Source organism: Quercus suber, unplaced genomic scaffold (assembly GCF_002906115.3).
Source record: "Quercus suber isolate HL8 unplaced genomic scaffold, Cork oak 2.0 scaffold_127, whole genome shotgun sequence".
Taxonomy (NCBI): Eukaryota; Viridiplantae; Streptophyta; class Magnoliopsida; order Fagales; family Fagaceae; genus Quercus; species Quercus suber.
The window spans coordinates 225,869-252,747 of NW_027069590.1; the positions used below are offsets into that span (position 1 = coordinate 225,869).

General features: G+C 33.5%; 3 protein-coding genes across 4 annotated transcripts in view; all 3 read right to left on the reverse strand.

Moving 5' to 3' along the window:
- The window catches only part of LOC136061359 (uncharacterized), a 33,641-nt gene extending 21,152 nt beyond the window's left edge, over positions 1-12,489 (reverse strand). The window contains exons 1-3 of the mRNA XM_065776049.1: positions 10,628-12,489; positions 9,973-10,365; positions 5,662-5,818 (exon numbers count right to left, since the gene is read on the reverse strand). Coding sequence (XP_065632121.1) covers positions 5,758-5,818; positions 9,973-10,365; positions 10,628-11,106 — 933 coding nt within the window. The 5' untranslated portion in view covers positions 11,107-12,489 and the 3' untranslated portion in view covers positions 5,662-5,757. The remainder of the gene's footprint in view (positions 1-5,661; positions 5,819-9,972; positions 10,366-10,627) is intronic.
- A 275-nt stretch (positions 12,490-12,764) lies between these two features.
- On the reverse strand, positions 12,765-15,597 carry LOC112007050 (F-box protein At3g07870-like). Of its 2 annotated transcripts, XM_024039446.2 has the most exons (3): positions 15,384-15,597; positions 14,013-14,124; positions 12,765-13,904 (listed from the first exon to the last, which is right to left on the reverse strand). In XM_024039446.2, the coding sequence occupies exons 2-3, from the start codon at positions 14,087-14,089 to the stop codon at positions 12,920-12,922; spliced, it is 1,062 nt and encodes a 353-aa protein (XP_023895214.2). In that variant the 5' UTR covers positions 14,090-14,124; positions 15,384-15,597; the 3' UTR covers positions 12,765-12,919. The 2 variants fall into 2 exon arrangements, with proteins under 2 accessions (XP_023895214.2, XP_023895164.2); XM_024039396.2 differs by having other exon boundaries at positions 12,765-14,124.
- A 6,504-nt stretch (positions 15,598-22,101) lies between these two features.
- Positions 22,102-23,427, reverse strand: LOC112005037 (probable F-box protein At4g22060). The gene has a single exon (XM_024037316.1). The coding sequence runs from the start codon at positions 23,425-23,427 to the stop codon at positions 22,102-22,104; it is 1,326 nt and encodes a 441-aa protein (XP_023893084.1).
- Between the last annotated feature and the right edge of the window lie 3,452 nt (positions 23,428-26,879).

Genomic DNA, 26,879 nt, shown 5'->3' on the forward strand with positions numbered 1-26,879 from the left:
ATATTATAAGAGAGGTGCTACATTCACAATATTTTTATAACAAATTGTAATTAGTTAGTTGTAATTGGTTCAAATTTGAACTTAACACTAAGATTACTTTTTTACCCTAATAATAACAATTAGTAACAACCTGCCATTTAGAATTTGTTATAAAAATATTGTGAAAATGTTGTGGATATGTCATTTCTCATATTATAAACATTGCATTTTTCGTGTCACTTTGACCAATGCAATTCAAATATTCATTTAAGAAATACTGAATAGTTGAACTTGAAGTTATTATATCATATTTGTTGTTATATTAATTTGTAAATTTAATGAATTAAAACTTGTAATATTTTAAACATTTTTTCAACAAAATTATGGAGAAAATTTCCAATTATTATTTTTTAAATCTCCACTATTTAAACCATCCAAATATTTTCAAGTTTTAGTCATAAGACACTAATAAAATTTATTTGTTTTTTTGTGGTTTATATGAATTTTTTTAAAGTCATTGATTTTTTTTTGAATTAAAATAGAAAATTTTGAATGGAAGGTTATTCTTTCTAAGAAAATTAATTTGTGCTCCTCTTTTGCAGTTATTAAGGTGCATTAATACTTTATTAAATAATGTTTTATATGATTGTTAAAAAATAAGACAAATTTTGTACATATATCCAAGAAAGTACACACAAGTACAACAAATTTGTGCGTATAAAATGAATTAGGAGAGGGAGAGAGTAAGCTGATAATATTTATTTATTTGAGAGAGAGAGCTAATAATAATATTAAATACTTAAATATGAATTGTATGATCTTAAGTATGAATACACAAGACAATTAATTTTAAATTTTAAGTATACAACCACTGGGCATTATCATGGTGGATAGCTATTAGGGCTATCCACGGGTTGGGTCGGATTAGGTTTGGGCTCAACCCACATTCGACCCAACCTAATCGGGTGGAGTAGCCATCAACCCACCGCCAATCGAGAGACTAATCAGGTTGGGTGGATTAGACTGCCAACAAGTGGTGGGCGGGTCGGTTGGAGTAAAAAATTTGAGAAAACAGCAAAACGTTTGTGAGATTTCGCCAAAACCAATCGAAATCTCATCAGACCTACCTGATATCTCGCTGGAAAATTGAAACCGACCTGCTGGGGTTGGTTTCTAGAGGTAAAGACTTGCTGCTAACTACCGAAGTAGTCGGGTCGGCTAGTGTCAAATCAAATCTGGTCGATTTCTTTGTGTGGGTTAGGTCTTTGGAATTTGGATGGGTTGGACAACTTTAATAGCAATCTCAAACTGATAGAAAAAATTACTGCTGCCCACTTAGTAAATTTATGAAAGCAAATTTTATAATTTAGTATCTACTAGGTAATATGATGGCCATTATTATGGATAGCAATTTTAGAATTTAAAGGGTATTATTAGCAAACTTCAGAATTTTCTGGGCATTATCATGGATAGCAAGATTAATGTTGCCTACTTGAGATAAAGATCAGCAACTAATTATTTGACCTATATTGTCAAAACAATTGTTGTGGCATGTTCCTAAAGTTCTTAGATTGTGGTGTGAATTAAAAAAAAAAAAAAAATACAAAAATTTTTTTTTTTTTTTTTTGCTTCGTGTGATGATGAACTCCATGAAGCATGTCTATTATAAATTGTTTTTGTTTTTTTTTTTGTTTTTTTTTTAATTTATAATCCCTGTTATAAATTGTTATGGCCCTAGATAATGTGCTGAATAAATTGTTATTTGAATTAGAAATATTTAAATTTAAGCCCAGTGATATATCTTTATCTAAATAAGGTAGTAGTAGATTATTATTGTTATTTTCTTTTATTCAAATTGATCCATATGTTTTAAGATAGGATTACTTCCTATGTTCTAAAATTTGTTGATGAGTTCTCCCATACTTAGTTATTTATGTACGTTAAATGCATTAATGAGAATTAAGCCGAACATTAATAAAAAAATGTCTATCTCCTTTCTCTAGTTCAGGAGATTGATCATCTCGAATTAACTAACTTTTTACATTCAGTAAATTTGTTGGTTCATGTAAAGTTGTAATTTACAACTATATGTTTTGTTGGTTTTTATTCCGTGCCAAATTTGATTGTAATTATGTTCAATCTTTTATAACCTGTATTTAATGTGAGATTTGATTATAAGGGTTGTGTGTAAGAGAGAGAGAGAGTGTGAAGACTCAAGCAAATTGAAGACTGAAGAGTTTTTGCGAGTAACTCGTGACTAAGCATCCCGTGAAATGATGCATGTACCCTACACATGACTGAAATGCAAAGAGTTAGAACATGACGAAGACAGCTGTGTTTCGCAAGTAGCTCGCGGGTAAGGCCTTCCCACGAGACACCCGTAAAACATTCTGTTTTACTAAATTGTCATATCTGATACACACTTTTTGTACCCACATTATATATACCCACATTACCCACAAATGTTGAGGAGTGCTTCAGAGAGAAAACCCTAGCCACAAACCTTGAGAGTTAGAGATTCTTATACCTACAATCCTCTACACAATTGCTTATAGATTTTTCTCAACTCCTACCTCTCGATTTCCATACTATTAAGAGGTTGATAGCTCAAACATTTACCACACCTTTTCAAAGTGTCAAGTGAGGTTTTGGTGCTGCTGGGAAATATTGGAATAAGCCAAGTCTTGGCAGATGCAATCGGATGTATTGTAGGATCCGGAGAGCTAGACAAGACACGGTTTCAAGAAGCCTTGTTGGAGTAGGATCTTAGAGGGCTTAGGTACATCAGGTAGATTAGGCTTGGAGGGTCTCTTGTTAACTCATGTACCCCAATTGATTGTTTAGTGAATCGATTATCGCTTGGAGGGTGGCAGAGAGGCTTTTCACCGAGTTCTTCAGTTTCCTCTTCGATAACACATCGGCGTGTTATCTTGTGTTTGTATTCTTCTTCCCTACACTTTTATCTTTCATTTTACTGTTGTGTTACAATGATTATGGGTTAGAGTAGCTTATTTGTTTATTCGCTCGCATTTACTCTATTCTGCACTTAGTACTAAGTTAGAGTAAAATCTATCGAGCTGTAACTTTAATTTGGGGGTCTAAACAGCTCTTGTGTTTTCAACATATTTTCGAGTTTTCAGTTTACAACATAAAAGGCCTACTAGAGAGTCAAAGAAATTTGAAGAGTGAAAATACATCACAAAAAATTAAAAAAACAAGGATGACGGTTTGTGTTAATCTTGGGTTCTTGTTGGCCTAGTACTTGTGATTCGGTTATTGATGGAGTACAAACGATGAACTAATGTATTTTGAGCCGTATTATAATGTTTGAAGCGTGTAATGTGACTTCTAATTTAAAGTGATCTAAACTAGTTTTATGAATTATGCAATGTTATGGATTGTTGGCCTAAAGTTTTGAATTAACTAATATTTTGGTGTATGTAAATTGTAAACTTATGGATTGTGAAATGTGTGTACAATAGGCTATAGGAAATTACAATTTAGTTATACGTATTATTTGCTAATGAGTGTAAATTCAAATAAAAAATTAATAGTATATTGTCTTGGCTTGGTAAATATTGTTTGATTATTTTTCGAATTTTATTGACCACACATTCTCTTCCTCTTCCACTACTATATATGTTTAAGGGCACTGCACAGGAGTCTTTCAGTGAGTTAAGAGTGATAATCACTTTCATGGTTCCAGAGGCAAAATTTAATCCATAACAGTTCACAATGCGATTGGTAGAATTTTTAGGGCTTCTATCATCATTCTAAAAGAATATAATCCAACAAGTAGTATCGTTTAAAATGCAAATAAACACTGAATTTTAACGAAATAAATAAGAAAATTCATGATATTGATGGCTGGAAAACAAGATCTTTGAATGGATGCATATTAGAACATTAAAAAGGTGGGGGGAAAACATAATTGTTGAAGAATGAAACAAATTAGAAACCTATCAGAACAAATATATAAAATCATTTATTAAATTGATCAAACCAGCACTTCAGTGCAGCAGCAGATGGACCTGGCAGAAACATATGAAAACATAATACTAAGGAAGCATTCTGAATTTCACAACCATGAACATAAAACAGCTGAACATAAATTGGGCATAATCATGAACATGAATTTCACAACATAAATTTAACTAACTGAATTTAGTTTCACCATGGACAATTTACCTACTGATCAAAAACAAAAGCTGTGACCTATTAACATTGTTCAGTTGTCAATGTCATATACAGAGAATTTGGTGCTATGGATTGTTCCCTGAATGCATCACAAAACACATAACAATTAATAAATCCCATCCAGACTTCAACTGAACACTTTTTGCTTTCCTTCTTCCTTTCTTGAAGTTGATGTTGTCCCATCCTGGCACTCTCACCTAGTCACCTTTCGCTTGGCCTCACATAGGCTGATTTCCCATTCTCTTTGCTTGTAAACTATCAAACCAGAAATAATAGAACAAAAAATTTAGTTATGAATATGAAGATACAAATTATGATCACATTTAGCATACATTATTTACATTTAGTTTTTGCCTTTCGTTAGGAGCAATTGTTAATGGGTCATCAGTTTCAATTGGCTTCTTCTTTGCCTTCTTTTTATAAATTTTTCTTGTTGGGTTTTCTGGTTCTTTGCAGGTCCTTGCATTTTGATCCCATGCATAACAATTCCCACATCTTACTGCAAGCCCCTTCCTAATGATTCTAAAAGGATGCTTGTAAAAGTCAATGTTGACTTATCAAAAATAATTATTGCTTTACTATATAAGGAAACAGATAATATATATATATATATATATAAAATAAAGCATAACAAACAAACATTGAACACACCAGAGTTAATAAGAGGCAAGATAAAGAAGAAATTGAGAGAAAGTCCAAGAGAGTTTACTGTGTCTAAACTACTAGCCGAATATTTTGTTGCAAAACCAACAAAAAGAAAAATACCAAACAAATATTATAAAAGAGATTAGAGGGGAAACTCAGAATTGAAAAATGCAACAAAAGAGTACTTAAAAATTACAAAAGCATAGTTGATTTGCAAAACTTAAGGCTCCATGCATGCATCAAAATGAAACCCAAGAGCATATACCTAAACATTATTTTGTTGCAAAACCAACAAAAAGAAAAATACCAAACAAATATTATAAAAGAGATTAGAGGGGAAACTCAGAATTGAAAAATGCAACAAAAGAGTACTTAAAAATTATAAAAGCATAGTTGATTTGCAAAACTTAAGGCTCCATGAATGCATCAAAATGAAACCCAAGAGGATATACCTAAACAGTATTGAACTTTATAAATGATCAATAATTCTGGCTTCAAATCCACAACCAAATTTGAGGTCAAAACAAATCCCAAAGAGGAGTACAATGGCCAATTTGTACTTAATCCCACATTCCTCTAAGTACCTTAATCCCAATTGGTTAAGATGCCACCTTATTGACCTCAGCACTAAAATGCTTTTGATGAAACAGATGCTGTGAAATTGCTTAAAATTTTGTAATAATTTACCTTTCCTTCACCATTTCCAAATCCACACAATCAACTATTTAAAGCAGTGAAAAAGGATGTTATGAATATGGATGCAACTAAGTTGTCAAATTTTTTGTGGATTAAGTTGCTAAATTAAAGACGTATGAAGGGATGAGGTGGATGAGACTTTACCTCAGAATGAATTTAGAGGAAGAATCCTCTAAATCTTGTGGGCATGAAGAAGATTCAAATTTAAGTGTGAACGACCTCATTTCAGTTAATGTAAATTCAGAGAGAGAATCCTCTTGATTCTTTTGGGCATGAAGAACCATCATATAGACGCATTACCCTAGAAAAAAAAAAAGAAAAAGAAAAAAAGAAAAGAAAAAAAGAGGTACATAAACCTACTACAAAAAATAACAAGAAACCCAAACCCAAAAGGAAATACATCTCTCTATCATCAACTTAACAAATCTCAAAAACCCTATATAACCAAGTCGAAGCAATTAATAAAAGAAGAAAGAAAACCTAGGGACCAAAGGTACCAAAAAGCCCTAAGTGGCTAGCGAGAATCGAACCAAATCATAAAAAATAGAAAATAAAAACAAGGCATGAATCAATAAACAAAATTTGGAAGAAAACCATGTGAAATCAAAATTTAAAGAAAGAAAAGTGCAGATAATTGAGGGTGGTGGATTGGTGGCTTCTGTACCCTTCTTTATGGGGACCTAAAATTGAAGCAAAGCAATTAGTAAAATGTGCAATGCAACTGTTAAAGAGAGAAGAGTAAGATAAATTATCTTGCTACGAAAGATGGTGGACAGATACAAAGTGTTAGAGAACAATGCAAAATAAATGAAGGTTATTATTGAAGTGATAGAGTGGGTTTTGTAGAAATGGAGCCCCATAATAACTTCAAGTTTGAGAAATTTTTGAATTCTTTTTATGTCGCTTTGATTCCAAAAAACTAAGTGGTGGCATCAATATAAAGGATTTTCTCCATGTTAGCTTGGCTTGAAACGTCTATATGCTTATGGAAAGTGTAGGCTGATCTGTTAAATGTATGATAGGTGTCTTGTGTTAGACCCAAATGCTTACAATGAAGGTTGGTAAACCCTTATTTGGTGTTTATTGCCAATGAAAGTCTTGATAGAAAACTCGATAGCAGTGTTTTTGGGGTATTTGAAAGTTGAACACTGAAATGATATATGATCATGTTAACTAGGCCATTTCATATACGTAGATAGACTCAATTTTGGTGAAAATGGAAGAAGTGGGTTTGGTTTTTCTATTTGGACAATGGGTTCTCAATCATGGTTAATAGAAGCAGAATTGGCTTTTCCAATAGTTCAAGAGAACTAAGTCAAGAGACCCTATCCCCATGCTTATTTTAATTTTGGTTATGAAGTACATAATGGGACATTCCATAATGTTGTAGCCTGCATTTCAAGTTGGGGAAGAAAGTAAGAGGGTTATGGAAACTCTCCTCTTTTGTTTGTTCGTGATACAATAATGATTGTTAAAGTCATTGAAAAGTACGAGTCCAAAAAAATCTAGCATAGCAAAAAATGAAGACTGCTTAAAGCAGCTCATTTCTTATTTTATATCCCTGCCCTCCGTGTGCTCCCTCAATTCCCCAGTATCTATCCCAACATGACCATTCAAGCCTCCCCCAATAAAAACCTTTATCCATTTAGATATACTTTGAATAAACTCATTTGTACCCTCCCAATATTATTTCTTAATGGATTTTTCTAAATCTATTTTTGGAACATTAATGCTAACTGAGTTGGTTGTCACTTCCCCTAGACAAATTATATTAAAAAAAGTCTATCTCCTATTTTCTTAATTTGATAGCTTCCACTTTACAGCTTTTCTCTACAACCATCCCTACCTGAAATCTGTGGTTCTTATTCCCTGTATCTCACAATTTATATTTGGTATGCTTAGTTTCTCTACTCACAATTTATATTTGGTATGCTTAGTTTCTCTAGGTTTGTCATATACCCACTTAGTCTTCAAGACTATCTTCTTTACCCACACCCCAACATTAAAGTATGGGACCACTTGCCCATTTCTCACTGCACCTACGTCCAATGTTCATTTAGGAAGGAGGTTCGGGTTTTTGAAGCTTGGTTCGTTTCAATCAAGCCTTGCTTGGTAAGTGGCTTTGGCGACATTTGACTGAGAAGAATGCCTACTGGTGTATAGTAATTGCTTCAAAATATGGTAGCATGTGGGGTAATTGGATGATAGATGAGTCACTGGTGTCAGTGTCCTATGGGGTTAGCTTATAGAAATATATTCAAAACGGGTGGAATAGGCTGGTCCAGATTTTAAAGTTTGTCATGGTGAGTGGTGCTAATATTCTTTTTTGGTTCGATTGTTGGTGTGAGGACATGATGCTTTTTGAACCTTTTCCAGTTGGCCAGGGATAAAAATGCTGCAGTGGCAGATGTAATGCAGTCACAGAATGGGTTTGTTTTTTGAAATGACATATTTACAAGGCCCTGCGAAGACTGGGAGTTGGAATCTATGCAGTCTTTCTTCAACTATTGATATTTTGCAAAAATAGGAGTTGCAGAGGATCTTTTTAAGATGGCCCCCCCGACCACAAGTGGAGGTTTTGAGGTTAAATCTTATTATAAAGCTCTATCTCCTACTGGTTATTATTCTTTTCCTTGGAAGCCTATATGGAAGGCAAAGGTCCCGAGGAAGATAAATTGCTCTACATGGACAACCACTGAGGGGAAAATTTTAACCATGGATAATCTCCGTGTGCAAGGATTGTGTGTGGTAGATTGGTGTTCCATGTGTAAACAAAGTGGTGAGTCTTTTGATCACCTGTTACTCCATTGTTGTTTTGCTATGATATATGGTCAATGGTGTTTGGTATGTTTGGGTTAGTTTGGGTGATGCCTCAGAGTGCTCTGGCCTCCTGGAATGTTGAACAGGGAGGTTTGGCTGTTGTCAAAATACAGTTATTTGGGGTTCTATACTATCATGACTCTACCTACAGTTACATGGCTAATACAACTTTTAAATGTTTGGCATCATCCTATACTTTGTTTAATTTACATTGAAGCAAAACATTTCATGAACAAAACAGAGTATGAAAAGGCAAAGGCAGATCATATCAGAAAAATTTTAGCATGTCTAGTGAAATGGAAAGAGTAAAACGCATTTGATATTAAAAAGGGATTAGATGTGACAAGTTCAATGTATGAAAAAGGGAATAACATCAATCTTTCATTTATATTTACCAATTCCGGCATGCAAAACTACCACATAGACTTCTGGGGAGACGTCATGGCCCTTTTTTCTCAAACAAAAAAAATAAAGACATCTGTATATTCAAACATATAATGAACCAGCAAATAACTGATTTGAGCAACCCAAGGTAAAAGTGAAGTAAAGCAACTTCTACTTCACTATTCATTATGGATGAGTTTTCTTAGATTTTCTAATTTCTAATCCCTTGGAAATGACCACTGATGCTTAGAAAATAAATGTAATAATACTCTTCATTTATAAAAATTTTGCTCTTAACATATCTCAAGATACATTAATAACCTAGAAGCTGCCTTCTATGCTAGTGCAACATGTTTTGCTACTTTTTAAACTATGTTACAGGATTGGCCAAAGTTCCTACTACAAAAAGAATAGAAAATATTCCTGAAACTCACTTTCTTTCCCCTGATTTTCCATTAAACAAGCATAACCATAGTGCTCACACTTTCATCATCTCCCTTTCATATAACATAACCATAGATTTGATTTTCTCCCTAGAATAGACCTGACTGTGTGACAATCAAAAAATCCGATCCTATACTTTATTTTATCAGTAAAATAAAAAGTTTTACAGATACATTAAGGGGTGAGGTCCAATGACAATCCTATTCTATATGCATAGTTCTATTTCAAAATTTTCTCAGCAAAATCCTAATAAAATTCAATCGAAGAGCCAAAATAAAAAAAATTATTGAATAAACTGAAGAAGGTCCAATTTATCCTCCCAGCACCATTAATATCAATAATCTTTCCATAACAACACACAACTAAAGTAACTCAATGCAGTGCAGAAGCTAAGTCTACATCATATATTCAGCTAAACAAAACAATACTGTTTTTTTTGGGCAAACCCCATTATTTATTACATTTTTACAAAAAAACCCTAGGGTTGTCACTAGTGTCACCCTGATGTAACTCCTACACTCAATACAATGTAATACATTTAATCAATCAAAATCCCTAACAAAATGTCATGAGTCCCCAAGCTTGAGACCAATCAAAAAGAGGTCCATTAAAGAGCGCAAGCAACTGATCTACGGAACTTCTGACCACTCTTTATATCAAGCTGATAACAAATTTACATCTGAGAGCACTATATTGAGGTCTGAAAATATGTACTTATAGCCACATAGTTGTATCTAGTATATACCAAGAAAAAGATAGAACTGAGAAATGTAAATGCTGAAATTTTAAGTTGAATCAAGCTTTTACCTGCATTGCCTCTTCCTGCACGCTCCCCTTTTGGAAACTGCATCATTCGGTTTGTCGAGTAAGACAAGGTTCTCCACATAATTATCAACATGAAAATAGTGCGGCCTCCCAGAAATCCCCAAATTCTTAACATGTTGGCTCTTAGGGTCATATGAAGAGAGCTCCCAATCATTTGGTAGTTTTGCCTCCACTAATATATTGCCATTCTTCTGGAGACATAATACCCTTATAATTTCTTGCTTGAGATCAATGGTAAACAATTTAGTCCAAGAATCAACAACACCGTACTCTTTCATCACCCAAATGGCACAACAATTGCTGCGTAAAAACCAGTCATCATAAAATAATAGAGAAAGTGATCCCCCAATTACTGAGCTATGAACATTACTCCAACTGAATGAACCATTTGGTAATGATATCAAGCGAAAAACCTTATCACCCAAATCAAATGGCAAAACTAATGGACAACTACGATTGTCCTTATCATATGCCGCAAAATGGACAGCCCACCTAAAGAAGCTGCGGGTTCATACCAGTCAGAAAAACCAATACTCGGCGGAAAATAGGCACTAGTAGTTCTCCAACACCCCTCATTAATAGAGTAAACCTCAATTAGAGGTGGTTTGGCCTCTTCAGCCGTAGATGCAATCCTCACTAACTTATAATCATTAGTCCGCGGATCAAACCCGAATGCTGGGCGACACGGAATGCGGCCATGTGTCTTAATGCAAGGCTTTGGAAGGGTAATAAATTTTCTAATAAAGGGATTTTAAAAATATAGCGCTCTTGTTCATATAGATTGAACAACCCATTCGCTGAACCAATTAGCATAAAATGTTTGATACTGCCACTTGTGAATTGTAACTCAATATTTTGAATTTGATGAAACGAGTCATTGTTATTGCTAATTAATTTGTAGTGCTCTACGTAGGAATTATAGAGGCAATGCCTAACAATTAATATGTTGGAGTTGGAAGCAAGTAAAAGTGATCGAGTGAGATGGGAATGGATGAAAGCAGGGGTTGTGATTAGAGAGTTCCATGATTTTGAAATGTACTTGAATCGAATTAAGGATTTCACGGGTAGTCTGTACAGGATTTCCAGCACCACTTCCTCTGGAAGATAGTTTGACATTCTTTACTTTTTTTGTTGTTGACAAAACTGACATTCTTTACTTGAAAAAACAATTGTTGCTTTTGGTTCGACTGTCTCTGTTTTTCTACACAGCGGTTGTATTTGTAAATTGCAAGAGGCAAATCAATTACCATATCTTGTACTTCTACTTTTCCACTATTTTTTCTAGAAAATTTTACTTTCCCACTCAAAAAAAAAAAAAAAAAAAAAAAGTTTAGTGCCTTGTTTTACTTTCTATGTTTTAAAAATATTTTTACAACAAATTATATATGGTAAGATGATATTATTTTTAATTTGAATTTATAACTTAAATTATTTTTTTGTCCATTTATTATATAAAAAAAGTAATAGCATTCTACCACTTAAGTTATGCAAATAGTATGGACATAGCATTTCTCATGTCACTTTGACCAATACAATTCAAATATTCATTTAAGAAATACTAAATAGTTGAACTTGAAGTTGTTATATCACATTTATTGTCACATCAATTTGTAAATTTAATGAATTTAAACATTTAATATTTTTAACATTTTCCCAACAAAATTATGGAGAAGATGTCCAATTATTATTTTTTAAATTTCCACTATTTAAACCATCCAAATCTTTTCCAAGTTTTAGTCATAAGGCACTAATAAAATTTATTTGATTTTTTTTTTTTTTTTGTGGTTTATATGAATTTTTTAAAGCCATTGATTTTTTTTTTGAATTAAAATAGAAAGGTTTGAATGGAAGGGGATTCTTTCGAAGAAAATTAATTTGTGCACCTCTTTTACAGTGGTTAAGGTGCATTAATACTTTATTAAATTGAAATTTTTTTTGAATTAAATAATATATATTTTTTTATTAAAGGTCTTCAAATCTCATACGCCTAACCCCCCACACTTGATCGGTTCACAAATCTGCTTCCAATTGACTAGACAATAGTTGAAGTCATCATCCCCCAAACCTGCTCACACAAAATCTCTTTGTATTTTCACAATATGTGATGCAATACTAGAAGGAATCGGAAATAGACACATAAATTACATTGGCATGCTGGATAACATACTGTAATCAAACACCCTTTGATAAATACATCTTCTTCCATCCAGCCAATGTTCTTTCTACTATCTTAAGAATTGTTTCCCATATCTCTTTTGATTTAAATCTAGTACCTAGTGACAAACCAAGATATTTCAAAGGAAGATTAGAAATCTTACATCTTAGAAAATTTGCTAAACCCTCCACACCAACAACCTCACCAACCGGCACCAACTCAGACTTCTCTAGATTTATTTTAAGTCCCGAAATAGCTTCAAGGCATAACAAAATGCACCTTAAATACCGAACCTAATCTGGAACCTCCCCTACGCTGTGATTGCTAACACTTTAAAGGTCCATCTTATACTTTGTTGAATGAACATTGATGCAAAATAATATGTCATGTACAAAACACAAAATCAAAAGGCAATGGCTGATCATATTGGAAAAATCTAAGCAAGTCTAATGAAACGGGAAATGTGAAAAAACATTTTCATATTGAATATGGATTAGATGTGACAAGTTTAACATATACAAAAAGATAATAACATCAGTCTTTCATTTACATTTACTGTTTTTCTGCTTGCAAATGTTTAATCCAATCATCAACCACAACCACAACCACAACCACAAAATTGTATTTAACAATTATGACATTTCTTTATAAGCATTCAAGAACAAACTACATAGCTGTTTAGTGAGGTTTGTAACTTGATCTCTACTTATAGCCACACAACAATATCTAATATATACCAAAAATAAATGCTGAAATTTTTAGTCGAATTAAGGTTTACATGCATTTCTTCTTCCTAGTCACTCTCCTTTTGGAAACTGCATCATTTGGTTTGTCAAGTAAGACAAGGTTCTCCATGTAATCATCAACATGGAAAAAGTATGGATTCCCACAAATCCCCAATTTCTTTACTTGTTGGCTCTCAAGATCATACGAAGAGAGCTCCCAATCACATCGTAGTTTTGCCACTACAAATATATGTCCATTCTTCCGGAGACCTAATACCCTTATAATTTCTCTGTTGAGATCAACAGCGCACAGTTTAGTCCAAGAATCAACGATGCCATACTCTTTCATCATCCAAATGGAACAAGGCTTGTTGAATGTATGCATAGCAGGGTCATGACATAACAGAGTAAGCGATCCCCCAATTACTGTGGTATGAACATCATCATCTTCTTTAAATGTACTATCCGGCACTGGTATCATGCGAAAAACCTCATCACCCAAATCAAATGACAAAACTAATGGACTAAAGGCACTGCCCTTAACATTTGCTGCAAAATGTACAGCCCCATTTAAAGAAGCTGCTGGTCGCCTCCAATGATTAAAACTAATACCCAGCGGATAAGAGGCGCCAGCACTAGTTATTCTCCAAGAGCCCTCATTAAGAGAGTAAATCTCAACCAGAGTCTGCTTGGGCCCTCCATACATATTTTTAAGTACACATTGAACTACAATCCTCACCACCTTATAATCATTAGTCCGCGGATCAAACCCAAATGCTGGATAACATATACCAAAGTCATGCGTCTTAATACAAGGTTTGGGAAGGGTAATAGATTTCCCAATAGAGGGATTCCAAAGAATAAAGCGGTCTAGTTCATAAAGGCTGAACAATCCATTGATGGAACCAATTAATATAAAATGGTTAATATGAAGACACTTCACTGGGATCTCAAGTTGTTGAATTTGATCAAATGAGACATTGTCATCATGAATTAATTTGTAGTGCTCTACATAGGGTCTATCAATGCGATACCTAACAATTAAATTGTTAGATTTGGAAGGAAGTGAAAGTGATCGAGCGAGGTGGGAATTTATTAAAGCAGAGCTTGTGATTAGAGAGTTCCATGATTTTGAAACGCACCTTAATTGAATTACTGATTTCACGCTTAGTCTCTGAAGTATCTCCAGCAACACCTCATCTGGGAGATAGTCCGACATTCCTTCTTATCCTTCCTTCTCCTTCACCCAATTATCTGGAAAGAAAACACATTTGGAATGGGTAAACATATGAGAAATGGATGAATACATAGAAGGATGCCATCTCAAAACCAAAATCTTTTGAAGCAAAAGTTGACTTTCATTCTTCTCTCTTTGCTGCGGCTTCACGCAATTGAAAACTTGAAAGAATTGAAGGCGACATTTTTTTTTCCTTAATGAAAAAACACTGTCTGAGTAACACACTGTTGTTGTTTATTATTAAATGAAATTGAGGGCGTTGACAAAGAGACGGAATTGAAAATTTGAAATCACATTTTTTATGGAGTTCTTTGTCTCATGTGGTCTCATAGGCAACTTTCATGTCAATTTTGCTTGTAAACTTACAATTGCATTGATTCTCTGATTAATGTCTCATCAGTAAACACCTGTTATTTATTTTTAAATGAAATTGCAGTATTTTATTGCACTTTTGTCATTAATTACTAACCGCAGACCCACATGATGTGAGGAAATATCATTGTAGTTCTTTCTTCATGAGTAGGCAAGACATTGTTCAATAGTGCCGAAAGAATTACAAGCTTTTTGGTCGTGGAGATGAAAACCTTCCTAATGAAATGCAAACATGGGAATGGAATCTGCATATGCCGAAAGAATTACAAGCTTTTCGATAACTTATTTTATTTTTTTATTTTTAACATGAGCTCAATGGTCATCTTAATGCAAGAGAAGAACCATGTGAAAAACATCGTGGGGTTGATGCTCGAAGAAGAAGAAAAAAAAGAGAGAAAAAGATAACGGTTGCCACGTTTTTTATTTTATAACATAACGGTCGCCAAGTTATGCCAGTATTCTTTTAATTTTTTAATTTTTATATCTACAATATAATTTAAGGATTTCTCATCTTTGAATTTCTCTTTTTTCTTTACTTCAAAAATGTCCATTCACTCCTATGTTTAGGCAGGACCAGCCCTACCCGTAGGCGAATTTCGCCTAAGGTCTCGTGTGGCCCCAGAATTTTAGAAAAAAAAGGGGCAGTAGGGGCAAAAAAAAAAAAAAAAGTTTAAGATGAATTAGAAATAACCGGTCCATGCTTTTAACCAAAAAAACAAAAATTTGGATAAATCCGGTTAGACATTGGTTCTAAACAAAATCTTTACCCAAAAATAACATTATTATCCTCACAAACCACAAATCAACAAAATAAACTACAAATCCGGTCCAAGAGATTAACCACAAAACAATCACAAATCAAAACAAATAAAACAACTCAAATCCCTAAAATTTTTAGTTTTACCGTTCCTCTACTTCTTCGATTCTTTCTCTCTGCTCTCCGCCTCTCTCATCTCAAGGCTAAAGCAAGCTTTCTCCGCCTCTCTCATTCCTTCCCTGATTCTCTGCTCTCCGCCTCTCTCAACTGCTCTGCCGCCTCTAAGCCTCTGCTCTAGGTTTTGAGATGGAGAGTTTTCTGCGTTAAGGTATAATTTATTTCGTTATTTGGGTTTGGGCGCTAGGCTTTCAGGTTTCAGCCTTTCTATTCATTGTATTTGTTAAGATAAAAAGCTTGGGCCTGCCTCCTGCCTGTTTCACGTTTGTTCAGTTTGGGCCTTCGGCTTCAAATTTTTTTTTTTTTGGGTTATAGATATTAGATACTATTTGTTTTGTGCTTTTTTGTGGATGAGTCTTATTAATAAGCCTTGTGTTATGGTTATGCTTAAATTTTTGTTATGCTTGTGCTTAATATTTTTTTTAAAAAAATTTTAATCTTGTGTTTTTATATATATATTTTAATTAGTGGTAATATATTGAATAAGTCTTTATTCTTTATTTATGCAAGTTGAGATTGCTAAAAACTAGTTATTGTTCGGTAAAACTATAACAATATTTTTATATAAATTATGTTCTATTTCTCATTTGCTCTACACTTAAAAGTTATTTTTTATTTTAGTCTTTATAAATATATTGTTTGATTAGAAATGTCTACTAGAAAATATGCATCTGGATATGAAAAACTTAAAAAAAGAAAAAAAGAAAAAAAATTAATTGAGTCTAAAAAAGGATCAATGGATAAATTTGTTATTAGTAATAAACAAAATATAACACAAAATTTAGATAAAAATATCAAAAATGAGTAAGAAATTCATCAAAAAGAGTTAGAAGATAATGAAATGATACAAATGATACAAAAATTTAATTAGTCAATTTGTATCTCAAAAGGCAAGAAAAATAGATTTTAAATGAAATTATATTATAATATAAAAATATTAAATAAACATTAATTTAATTAATATATAAGTATAAAAAAGACCCCATTTTTAGTTCTCGCCTAAGGCCCCAAAATGTCTAAGGTCGGTCCTGTGTTTAGGTAGAGACAAAACTAAAAGACAATCTGGTAAAATGCAACTTTAACTCCTACTAAAACACTACCTAAAAATAGGACTACTTTCTTATTAATTTTTAAATTGATTTATTCACTTATAAATTAGATTTTTCAAAACCGGGATGGTGGTAGGTGCCTCTCATTGAAGACAGGAGGACGGGCATTCATGAACATTGAATCCAGCTTTGCACGGTTGGTGAGAGGAAGAAAGGAATTGCTCAAGAGACCGTTGAGATTACCGTTTGTTGCTTTGGGTCAATCTGCTTCAGCAAGTGCAAGTGTTGTGAACAGTACGTTCAACCCTGTTGTGAACGGTTGCGTTTTGTATTTGAAAAGTTAATGAAACGGTGCGTTCTGCATTTCAGTGTTATTCTGGGCTTTCAACTTCGGCTACTGTAGCTGGCTTTCAGCGTTATTTTGGGCGTTAAACTTCGGTTACTGTAGCGGGTCCTACCGCAAAGAAATCGTAAACGCTGAAAAACGTTGGGGCCAAACGTCTCTTAGTCTGTGTTTGTGTCATGACTCATGAATATTCCGGGGAAAGAAAATGAATTTCAAGAATATATTCTACGTGACTATGTTCGTGGGTTTATCATCTATGAGCAAGAAAATTTATCGGAACTTTATATGATTATCGATCTAATTTGGGTGTTTTGTTATGTATTTATTTGTTGAAGAAGTAATCGGAATCCATTGCTTGGTTGGATTCTTGAACCTTGATAATTGATATCATGAAATTAACACTTCTTGTACTGCTCTTAGGTTATGGGTTGTTATAGATTATTACAATATATAGGTAATGTGTAAATGATACTATGGTTTTGAAGTGATTATGAGATATGCTTTGTAATGTGAGACTGGTCTAGCCTTGTATTATTGTGTTGGTAGTGTGATTGCTTTTAGGACGTGATTATTTATGGAGTATATTTGGAAAATATGATTTTTTTTTTTTTTTTAAATTTGTGTCATAGGAAATAAGATACAGTGGCTTAATAAGTGGGTTCCAGTTAGCTCAATTGGTAAAGTTATTTATATATATATATATATATAGGAAATCGGTAAAGTCTTTGAAAAGCCAACTGGTATCTTACTATAGTTTGAAATTTTATTATAACTATAAAAATATAAAGGCTAAAATGTAAAACTGGTCCTCTAACTTTCTTCATATTTATTTCAGTCCTCCAACTTTATTTTCGTTCATTTCAATCCTTTAAGTTTTAAATTTATTCAATTAAGGCATTTCCTTTAACTTTTGTTAAAACTTTTTGAAAAAAAAAATCTGGAAAATATTTTCAATCATTAATTGAATTTTTTAATTAAAAAATTGAAGAAAAATTTATAAATTGAAAAATTAATCACAACATATAACAAAAGTTGATGAAGAAGCCTTAATTGAATAAACTTGAAAGTTAGAGGACTAAAATAAATAAAAGCAAAGTTAGAGGACTGAAATAAAATCTGAAAAAACTTAGAGGGTCAGTTTTGCATTTTACCCAGATATAAAATATTAAAAGGATATAGTGGTGTGGTAACAGTTTTTTTTTTTTTTGCCATAATTTGAACTTTATTATATCTACTAGTTAGTGGTATGTGATAATATTTTGCCCAGGTTTGAACCCACTAAAAACATTTTAATTTTTACTTTCCTTATAACACAAAACTATGTCATTTTATACACTAACTTAAAAGAACAATACCCTAATCTCTACATTAGATATTAGATATTAATTTATACAAACTATAATAAGAAAGTTTCCGGTATCCTAGCTGCAAGGACATGCACATTCCCACCAATCAACCCAGGTTTGACCCATAGTAAGAGTTTTTTTTTTTTTTTTTTTTCTCTTCTTATTACCAAACCTACGTCGTTTGGGCTTGCTTTATAACCCTACTAACCCTATTTTTTGTGCGTGCGATGAGTCTTTTTTTTTTTGGTTAGTGGTCCTATTTTGTAGAAAAAAACTGTGTTTTTTTATTTTATATATATATATATATTTTAGAGGAAAATATATATATATATATATATATAGTTTTTGATGTGACAATNTGTGTGTGTGTGTGTGTGTGTTTTTTTTTTTTTTTTTTGTCTTAAAGAAATAGTAATTGCACATAATGTTATAATATATTACTGTTTGACTGTCAACATGTATTAAGAAAAGAAACAAGAAACAAAAAGAAATTTGGTTTCCTGTATGAAATTTTGCAATATGCAGTCATTTAACAAACTGAATCCACAATGGTCGAAAAGTGATTCCAAAACACATATATTTGGATGCCCCAATAAAACTTTCAAATTTTTGTCATACATAGAATATTTTGTACTTTAACATAGCAACTTGCCAAATATAAGCATGTAAATGCCTTAAAACTATATGTTATTATTAATTAAAAAGACGGAGTCTCTTCTAGCTAGAAAATAGGAATGGAATTTTCAATCTTTAAAGTATTATAGCATCATTGTTTGAATGCTCCATCTTCTAAGGAAAATCGCATAAATTTCTTCTTCAGCACATCTAAACGTAGACCTTTTGGATATACACCACTGTAAGTTTCTTTAAAAAACTTTCTCCCCTCTTCCCATGTGTGTGTGTTAATACTTAGTATTCTAAAAAAATTAAAAAAAATTATTAAAAAAAAAAAAAAAAAAAAAAAAAAAAACGTAGACCTTTTAACTCATTGTCTTACACTAAGTTCATTAAGAACCATATGAACTAAAATGAGGTCTACTCCCCTGATGCTTAACTACATCCAAATAACATTCAAAATTGATCAAGAATGAAAAGATTAATATCTTCTTTTCTTGGATATTGAAGGCATGTCCCTAAAAAACGAAAAAGAATCAACATTGATAAAGAGCTAAATTAAAATCAAAGGAGAAAGAAAACTTAACTGAAATAGGCATGAACAATTAAATTTATATTTTGTGAATATCTTGCAAGATAATATAGTTAAACCAAGAATTTCATATAAGGCCTTCAAGCCCTGTAGCAAAACCAGACATCACTTTGTCCATAGAAAAGCATAAACCTCTACACACCTTCTACATTTATTATTTCTATTTAAACCCATATGCTTTCAGTTACATCTTATGGACAATGAAGCCTTACTCGATCAAGAACCAAAAGTCTCTCAAACATCCCCACTTCTATGAGTCAAGAATCCAAGCACTATACTCTTCATTTGGCTTTTCAAGAAATGCTTCATCCTTAAAAAAATATTAACATGCTTGTGAGGATAAAAAGATATAAATGCAATATTTTATGCCAATAATGCATGCTCAAAAATGTCCATAAGGACATGACAAATGCAACATATTATGGCTAAAAAAAATTATTAAAAAAAAAAAAAAAAAAACCTAAAACTGGGAAGTTCTCTTTTTCTTATTGGGTAAATTGCAAATTACAAAGTTTGGAGGTGTTTGGATTTTACACCTTGAAGTTTTAGAATTTGGATTTTACCCCTTAAAGTTTGGGAGTGTTTGGATTTTACACCCTGAAGTTTTAGGAAGTAAAAACCAAATATCTCTAAAATTTAGGAAGTAAAATCTAAATTCTGAAATGTCAAGCATAAAATCCAAACACCCTCAAATTTCGGAGGTAAAATCTAAATTCTGAAACTTCAAAGTGTAAAATCTAAACACCTCTAAACTTTAAGGGTGTAATTTGTTTATAAAGTTCTTTTCTTACTGATCCAATAAAAAATTTAAAAAATAATAATAAAACCAAATAGGAAAATGGAAACACCGAAGTTCTTCGACTCATGGCCACTATAGCCCATTTCAGCGGATAAAGATCCCAAATTAGCATTGAATCCGTATTTAAAAATTACATAGACATACAGAAAATTCTTGAAAGCAAAATCAACTACATATTATCTTTAAAACCATAATATTAGGTACAACACAGTATGATATACCCTTTGACACTATTTCTACTCTTTCCACTTCCTCTAGCTAGAACTGTTTTGACACTTTTTCCACTTCCTGTTGCTAGAACTGTTTTATATATGTTCATTACTTTCTAATTTTTTTTCTACACATGGAATTCTCCTACAAAAACTAATGAATTAGTATTATTGCACTTGGGCCTGTTTGGGTGCAGCTGAAAACTGAAAACTGAAACTGAAAACTGAAAAATACTGTAGCAAAACGTGGGTACTGTAGCTCAGCTGAAAATATATAAGGTAATTGCGTTTTACTGTAGCTCAGCTGAAAACTTTTTTTTTTTTTTTTTTCCTCTCTCTCGCTCTCTCTGCTATTCACTCCTCACCCACCAGAGAAGATAGTTCAGCGCCCACCAGAGACCCAGTCGAGGTCCGACGCCGGCGAAGACCTCAGAAGATAAATCCACGGGAAACCTCACCCAGTCCGGCGCCGGCAAAGACAACGATTCCCACTGTGCACGGTAAGTTTTCTCAAATTTTTGTTCGTTGTTTTCCATCCTGTTAAGACCCAGTCGTTGTTTTCTGAAATTTTTTGTTTGTTAGCTGAAATTTACTTCATTTGCTTTGATAGAATCCAAGTTGAGTCCTGTTAAGATCCACTGTGCACGGTTCTTCTTAATGGGTTAATCTGATTTATTTTTTACAAAATTTTTATCATGTTAATGGGTTAATGGGTTTCATTTAAATCACATTCTTGCTCCTATACACTTATTTCTTCCGTAAGATTGGGTGAAGGGTGAGCCGTAGCATGAACTAATTAGAGTTAAGAACTTGGAAGCTTGAAATAGGATGGGTTTGAATGTTTTTTTTAGCATTAATTTTTCTGAGAATGCTGGGATTATCACCCGACTGGGTTTTGGTAGGAATTGCACCAACCTCTCTTGCTACATTATTGAAATGACACTCACTCAACAAATAACTTCATGCTCTCTAACACTTTTAATTTCGTATGAGAATATCATCATTTAAAAGAAAGAGTTCTACTGATTTGTACAAATCTCAAAGGGGAATGTCATTTATACAAACCAAAAGGGAGCAGTGACATTTTTTCCTTTATATTAACTAATTAACTTTGTGTTATTGTTCTTCTTTACCCTGAATCTCTGATGTAAGGCTTTTAGTTTAGTGATCAAGAAATTAATTGTACTGTTATTAGTAACCAATGCTCTGTGGGAATCAGATTTGCCCAGTGTGTGGCATGCTGTGATTTGTGCTGATCAACCTCCTCCACTATAAATATGAATTACATGCTCACTGTGCTTTTTGAGGACCTATTTTCTTCACAAATATTATTGGTTTTGAGTAAAGCCGGAATGGATGAACACAATAGCAATATTGCATGCATTCAACTTTGTAGATGATATGTTTTAGTAGGAATTTTTTTTTTTTTTTAAACTATGTACTTTAAACTGTAAACAGTAACCATTTTTCAAACTAATTAGTTGAATTGAACTCATCACACATTGCTTGGGTAGATGACAATTGGTACTTGCCATAACACCAAGGTTCAACATCTTGTAGACCACACACACACACACACACAATACTGTAAAATAATAATAATAAAAAAAATAAAAATATAACCACAAAGTCAATTTATTCAAGGGGAAAAGAAAAGGAATACAACTACAAAGATTCAAGAAAAAAAAAAAATATATATATATATATATACACAACCATATAGCTCAGTCTATCACCATGGATTAGGAGTAATCCAAAAAGGTGGCGGATCAAACTTCTCCAAATCAGAATGGTAAATTGGCCTAATCTCTTCATCATCTAAATTGAACAATCCAAAATCATGGCCACCATACAAGTAGTCCACGTCCATCTCAGACCATCGATCATCCGTGAAATAAATTGAATTTGATACGCACTCTGAAAAATCATGACTAGACAATGACATCGACTGATTTCCGCCCAAAAACACAACTTGATCCTTCAAAGACTCCACCTTTACCAACAGTTTCTTGCCCAAATCTAACTTGTAGACACAGAACAACTTTGTACGGTATGGACAAACCAAAGGTTGTGTGTCACTGGAACTGAGTAAGTAAGATTCATCAACAACATCTCCTTCTGCATTTACAAAATTTCCAATGGTGCGTTGGATGATCAAGAAGTCACTCGATGTCTTCACCAAATACAACTGAGTTGAAACTTTGTCTCTGGGAAGATTTCCATCAACATGTTTCAGTGTTGTTGTAGGTTCAATGCTCAAGATTTTCGTTGGAAGAGCACTCTGAAACTCCCACACTTCCACTGAACAGTTGTATCTTAATGCGTAAAGCCGATTATCATGGCATATAATGTCATAGTAGCCTCGATTTTCACCCACAAAGTTGGTCCATGTTGTGTCTCCTTGCTTACAGAATGCAAGGCTTGAGAGAGTGCCATAGATCATCACCACCACCCCAAAGTTGTTGGAATGTGATGGGTCTGCAAACAAGATAGCTTTGCTAACAAAATCCTTCTTAATTTGGGCAAATTTGGACCTACCAATTGGTTTGAAGAATTCAACAGGAATCAATGGAAGTTGGATGTGAACTCTGGAGAAGGGATTAAAGATAACTGGGTTGGCTTCATCATCCAACATTACCAGCCAGCCGTGACAAGAACCCACACACCAAACATCATCACCAAAAGCCCCAAACACATCCTTTATCTTGTAAACCTTCTTTTCTGCAAGATTAAAGAAGCGGCTTGTTGTAAAGTCACCTTCTTGGTCGCTAGGAAGCATAAGCCATGGAGTACTCTGAATGGAATGAGACTGTGCTTGTGATTGTGTAGCTGCGGATCTCCAGGAAGAACAGACAGCTTTGCAGCGAATAGTGTCAACAAAGGGAACCTTTCTTAGGATGAGTCCTAAGAGTTCAGCAGGGAGATCTGACCATGAATATGATGATGATGATGAGTACTTTGCTTCAGTTTCAGCCTTCCATGCTTTGCTTGAAATTTTTCTTCTTTTTCTTAACCTCTCACCCAAAATTTTTCTTCTTTTTCTAAAGCTCTCACCCATGATTGATTTTGTGTTCTAACGACTAAGTATTTCCTATCTGGAGTTTTGCTTTTAATTTGTATTCAAGACTGACTTATTTATAATTGAAAATACTACTGAGCACCGACTTTGTTTTTGGTGTTTTGATACGCCGACTTGATTCAAAAATTCTAAGTGGGAAGTTTTGTTTTTTTACCGGTCTTTCCTAATCCGTTTAGGACTAGGATTGGGACTAATTTACTACTCCTTCTAGGACTAGGAGTAGTAATACTACTCCTTTTAGCAATAGGAGAAGACGGAGATAGCTTTTTCCGAACCAAAATGTTACGTGGGTATTGAGGACAATTGCTACAAACGTGTTCTATTAGAGTACTAGTTGATAGGTTTTATTTTTGAATAATTATCCTCTGTTTTGTATTTTCAAAACAGAGCATTAGTTTAGGATAGGTGATTATTTTATCTCTTTGTTTTAGGATTGTTTATACGTAAGCAGAAATTTAATCAGCAGTAATGCTTTTTTTTTTTTTTTTGGTAATTAATCAGCAGTAATGCTATTTGGGAGGTTTGGTTTTTCCTCGTACTAAAACCATTTTAATTGCTTTTACTAAGATAGTTACAGCCGTTCACCATAGCTCCTCGTGGTAAACGTAGTGCTAGTCGACTTGGGTCGTAACACAAAACCTCTGCTTCTCAATTCAATTCAGCTTTCTCTCTCTCTCTCTCTCTCTCTCAATTTTTTTTTACTTCTAGAAATCTCTTTGTCAATAAACTGAAATTGCAAGTGGGTCTCGAATATTTTTTGCAAATTATGTTAGAAATATTTATGATTAAGTCGGAGAAATGGGTTCTTTTTGGATAGAATATAATTAAATTGTTAGTATTTTGATGGGTTGGGATTATTTATATTTATTTATTGAGTTTAATCTGAAATTTAATTGGTCTTTAAACAAATTGTGTTTGGTTTTGCTTAGATGATACATGTGTTCTAGTCCTCCTATGTAGCATCTTTGGCTTACTGATAGTGACTGTAATGTCCTGGGATGAAGCTATTTGCGAAGGATGGCTGATGTCTGTAGCTATAAGAGTAGAGGATACCAACAGCATAATTTTCAGCCGCTATTAGCACTTAATTTTCAATTAGGATAGAAAGAGCTCTTTCAACTGTATAATGCTATAGTGGATTCAGACTAGAATTTAAGAGCATATAAATTGATAGTAGAATTTAGGAATATATTAAATATTATGTATGTCTGTGTTACTTTGAAACTGTTGTTTTAGATCCATAAATTCATTAATCAATTTCTGCCAGTCAAACTTGCAGGAACACTAACATGGGATGTAAAGAATTGTTGAATGCATCAGATTTAGATTTGTTTGGTTTCCCTTTTTTTGTGTGTGCTTTCCTTTATTTTTTTTTTATTGATAAATTTATGCATGCATCTAGTGGGTTTTGAACTCATGACCTTACCCTCCCTTTTTGTGTGTTTTTCTGAGATTAATGCGTGGCCTAATACACGAAACAAGTGAAAATTTATGTGGAAGTATTCAAATAAAATAACAGAATTAGTCCTAAAGCAGTCATGTATGTTACTGCTGGTTTAATTTGACAGTGTGTCCTGTCCTTGTATGGGTTTCCTAATCTTGTTTATCACACACAGTATCATGTGATTGAAAAAGGCTTCACAGTGGCATCTTGTTGCCCTTAAGTGGGTTAGCTATTTGTGTTGGTCTAGTTGTTTGCTTCTAACTTCTTGTTGTTCAGAAAACTTTTACCAGTTTTCACCAGTTTTTTGTTTCGGGTAAATCAAGAATTTGTTACTTTTCACCAGTTTTACTTTTACCTGATTGTGATAGATGAAATGCAGTGGCTTACTTTTCTGAAAATAAAAATTTGACTACTTTTTAGCCCAATGACTATTTTATTTATGAAATGTTCATACTTAAGATCACTTAATTGAAAGGAAATAGAAGTACATTTGCTTGCATCAAATTAGAATAATCAATTTGCATAATCACTTTTTGTTGTAACCTATGGTTTCTACTATATGTAATTGGTACAGGAGGAAACCGTTTGGAAAATTGAGTTTGTTTATTATTGAATTAATTGTCATATATGTATTCCACTACTTGGAATAAATTTTTAATACGCTTCTATGTCTAATGTCTTCAAGCTTTTCTAGACCCTTCAAGCCACAATAATATTGGTTCTGCAAACCCTATTAAATACAATAATTATGGGATGCTGATATTAGATGTAGCTCAAGCTCTCCCCATGTACTCTATGTCTTGTTTCAAGTTACCCATTGGATTATGCCAGGGCATCGAGTCTCTTATTCGACGTTTCTTTTGAGAACAGAGGGGTAACAATAGAAAAATTCACTGGGCTAAGTGGCAAGAGCTGTGTAGGCCAAAATCCCAAAGACGGCTCGGCTTTTAAGGACCTACTCTTCTCCATGATACTAACTCTTTGTTTTGCAGGGTACTTAAAGCTAAATACTTCCCAAATTGTTCGGTTATGGAAGCTAAGAACCCAAGCTCTGCATCTTACGATTGGAAGAGTATTATCAAAGGTAGGGAGGTGATTAGAAGGGAGGCCATTTACAGGATTGGAGATGGACAAACTGCTCAGGTGTAGAGGGATAATTGGTTACCAGGAAAAAATATGGCGAGGATCCTATCTCCTTGTAGGGACGAAGATGGAGATGCTAAGGTGAGAACGTTTACTGATTCTGAAAATTGCAGGTGGAAGGAGGAAATTCTGGACTACTACTTACTGGATTTCGAGGAAGATTCGATTAAAGCAATTCCCTTGTGTCAAACTCAGCAGCAAAGAAACCCTGATGTGGCCCCATAATCCATCGAGAAAGTATAAGGTAAAATCAGGATACAAGTTTCTGCAAAATGAGCACCAACACCAGCAACCCGGTTCCTTAAATCCAGAAGCTGTGAAACACAATTGGCAAGCTATCTGGAAACTTAATCTTCCTGCCAAAGAAAAAAATTTGGCGTGGAGAGCATGTTGGGACTCTCTCCCTTCAAAGACAAACCTTGTCAAACGAAAGGTGAATTACTGATGCTAACTGTGATTTTTGTAAATCGCACCAAGAGGATGTGGCCCATGCTATATACTTCTGCCCGAAGCTGATGGAACTATGGAATAAAATTCCATAATGGAAACACAGCAAACTGCAACATTGCGAGAACTTCATAGACATATGGCTTTTATCTTCACTGAAGATAGAAATCCTACTTTATTTTCAATGACTGTTTGGGCACTTTGGAATCGCCGTAATAATTTACGGCTCGGCAAAGCAACTATTTCACTATCACAGCTCCTGGATCAAGCAAAAGATAGATTGCTGGAATTTTTCCAACACCTCAATCCTGCTCCTCCATCCACGGTGAGGACAGATTCATGTTGGAGAACTCCAGATAGCTCCAGATTCAAGATAAATTTTGATGGTGCACTTTTC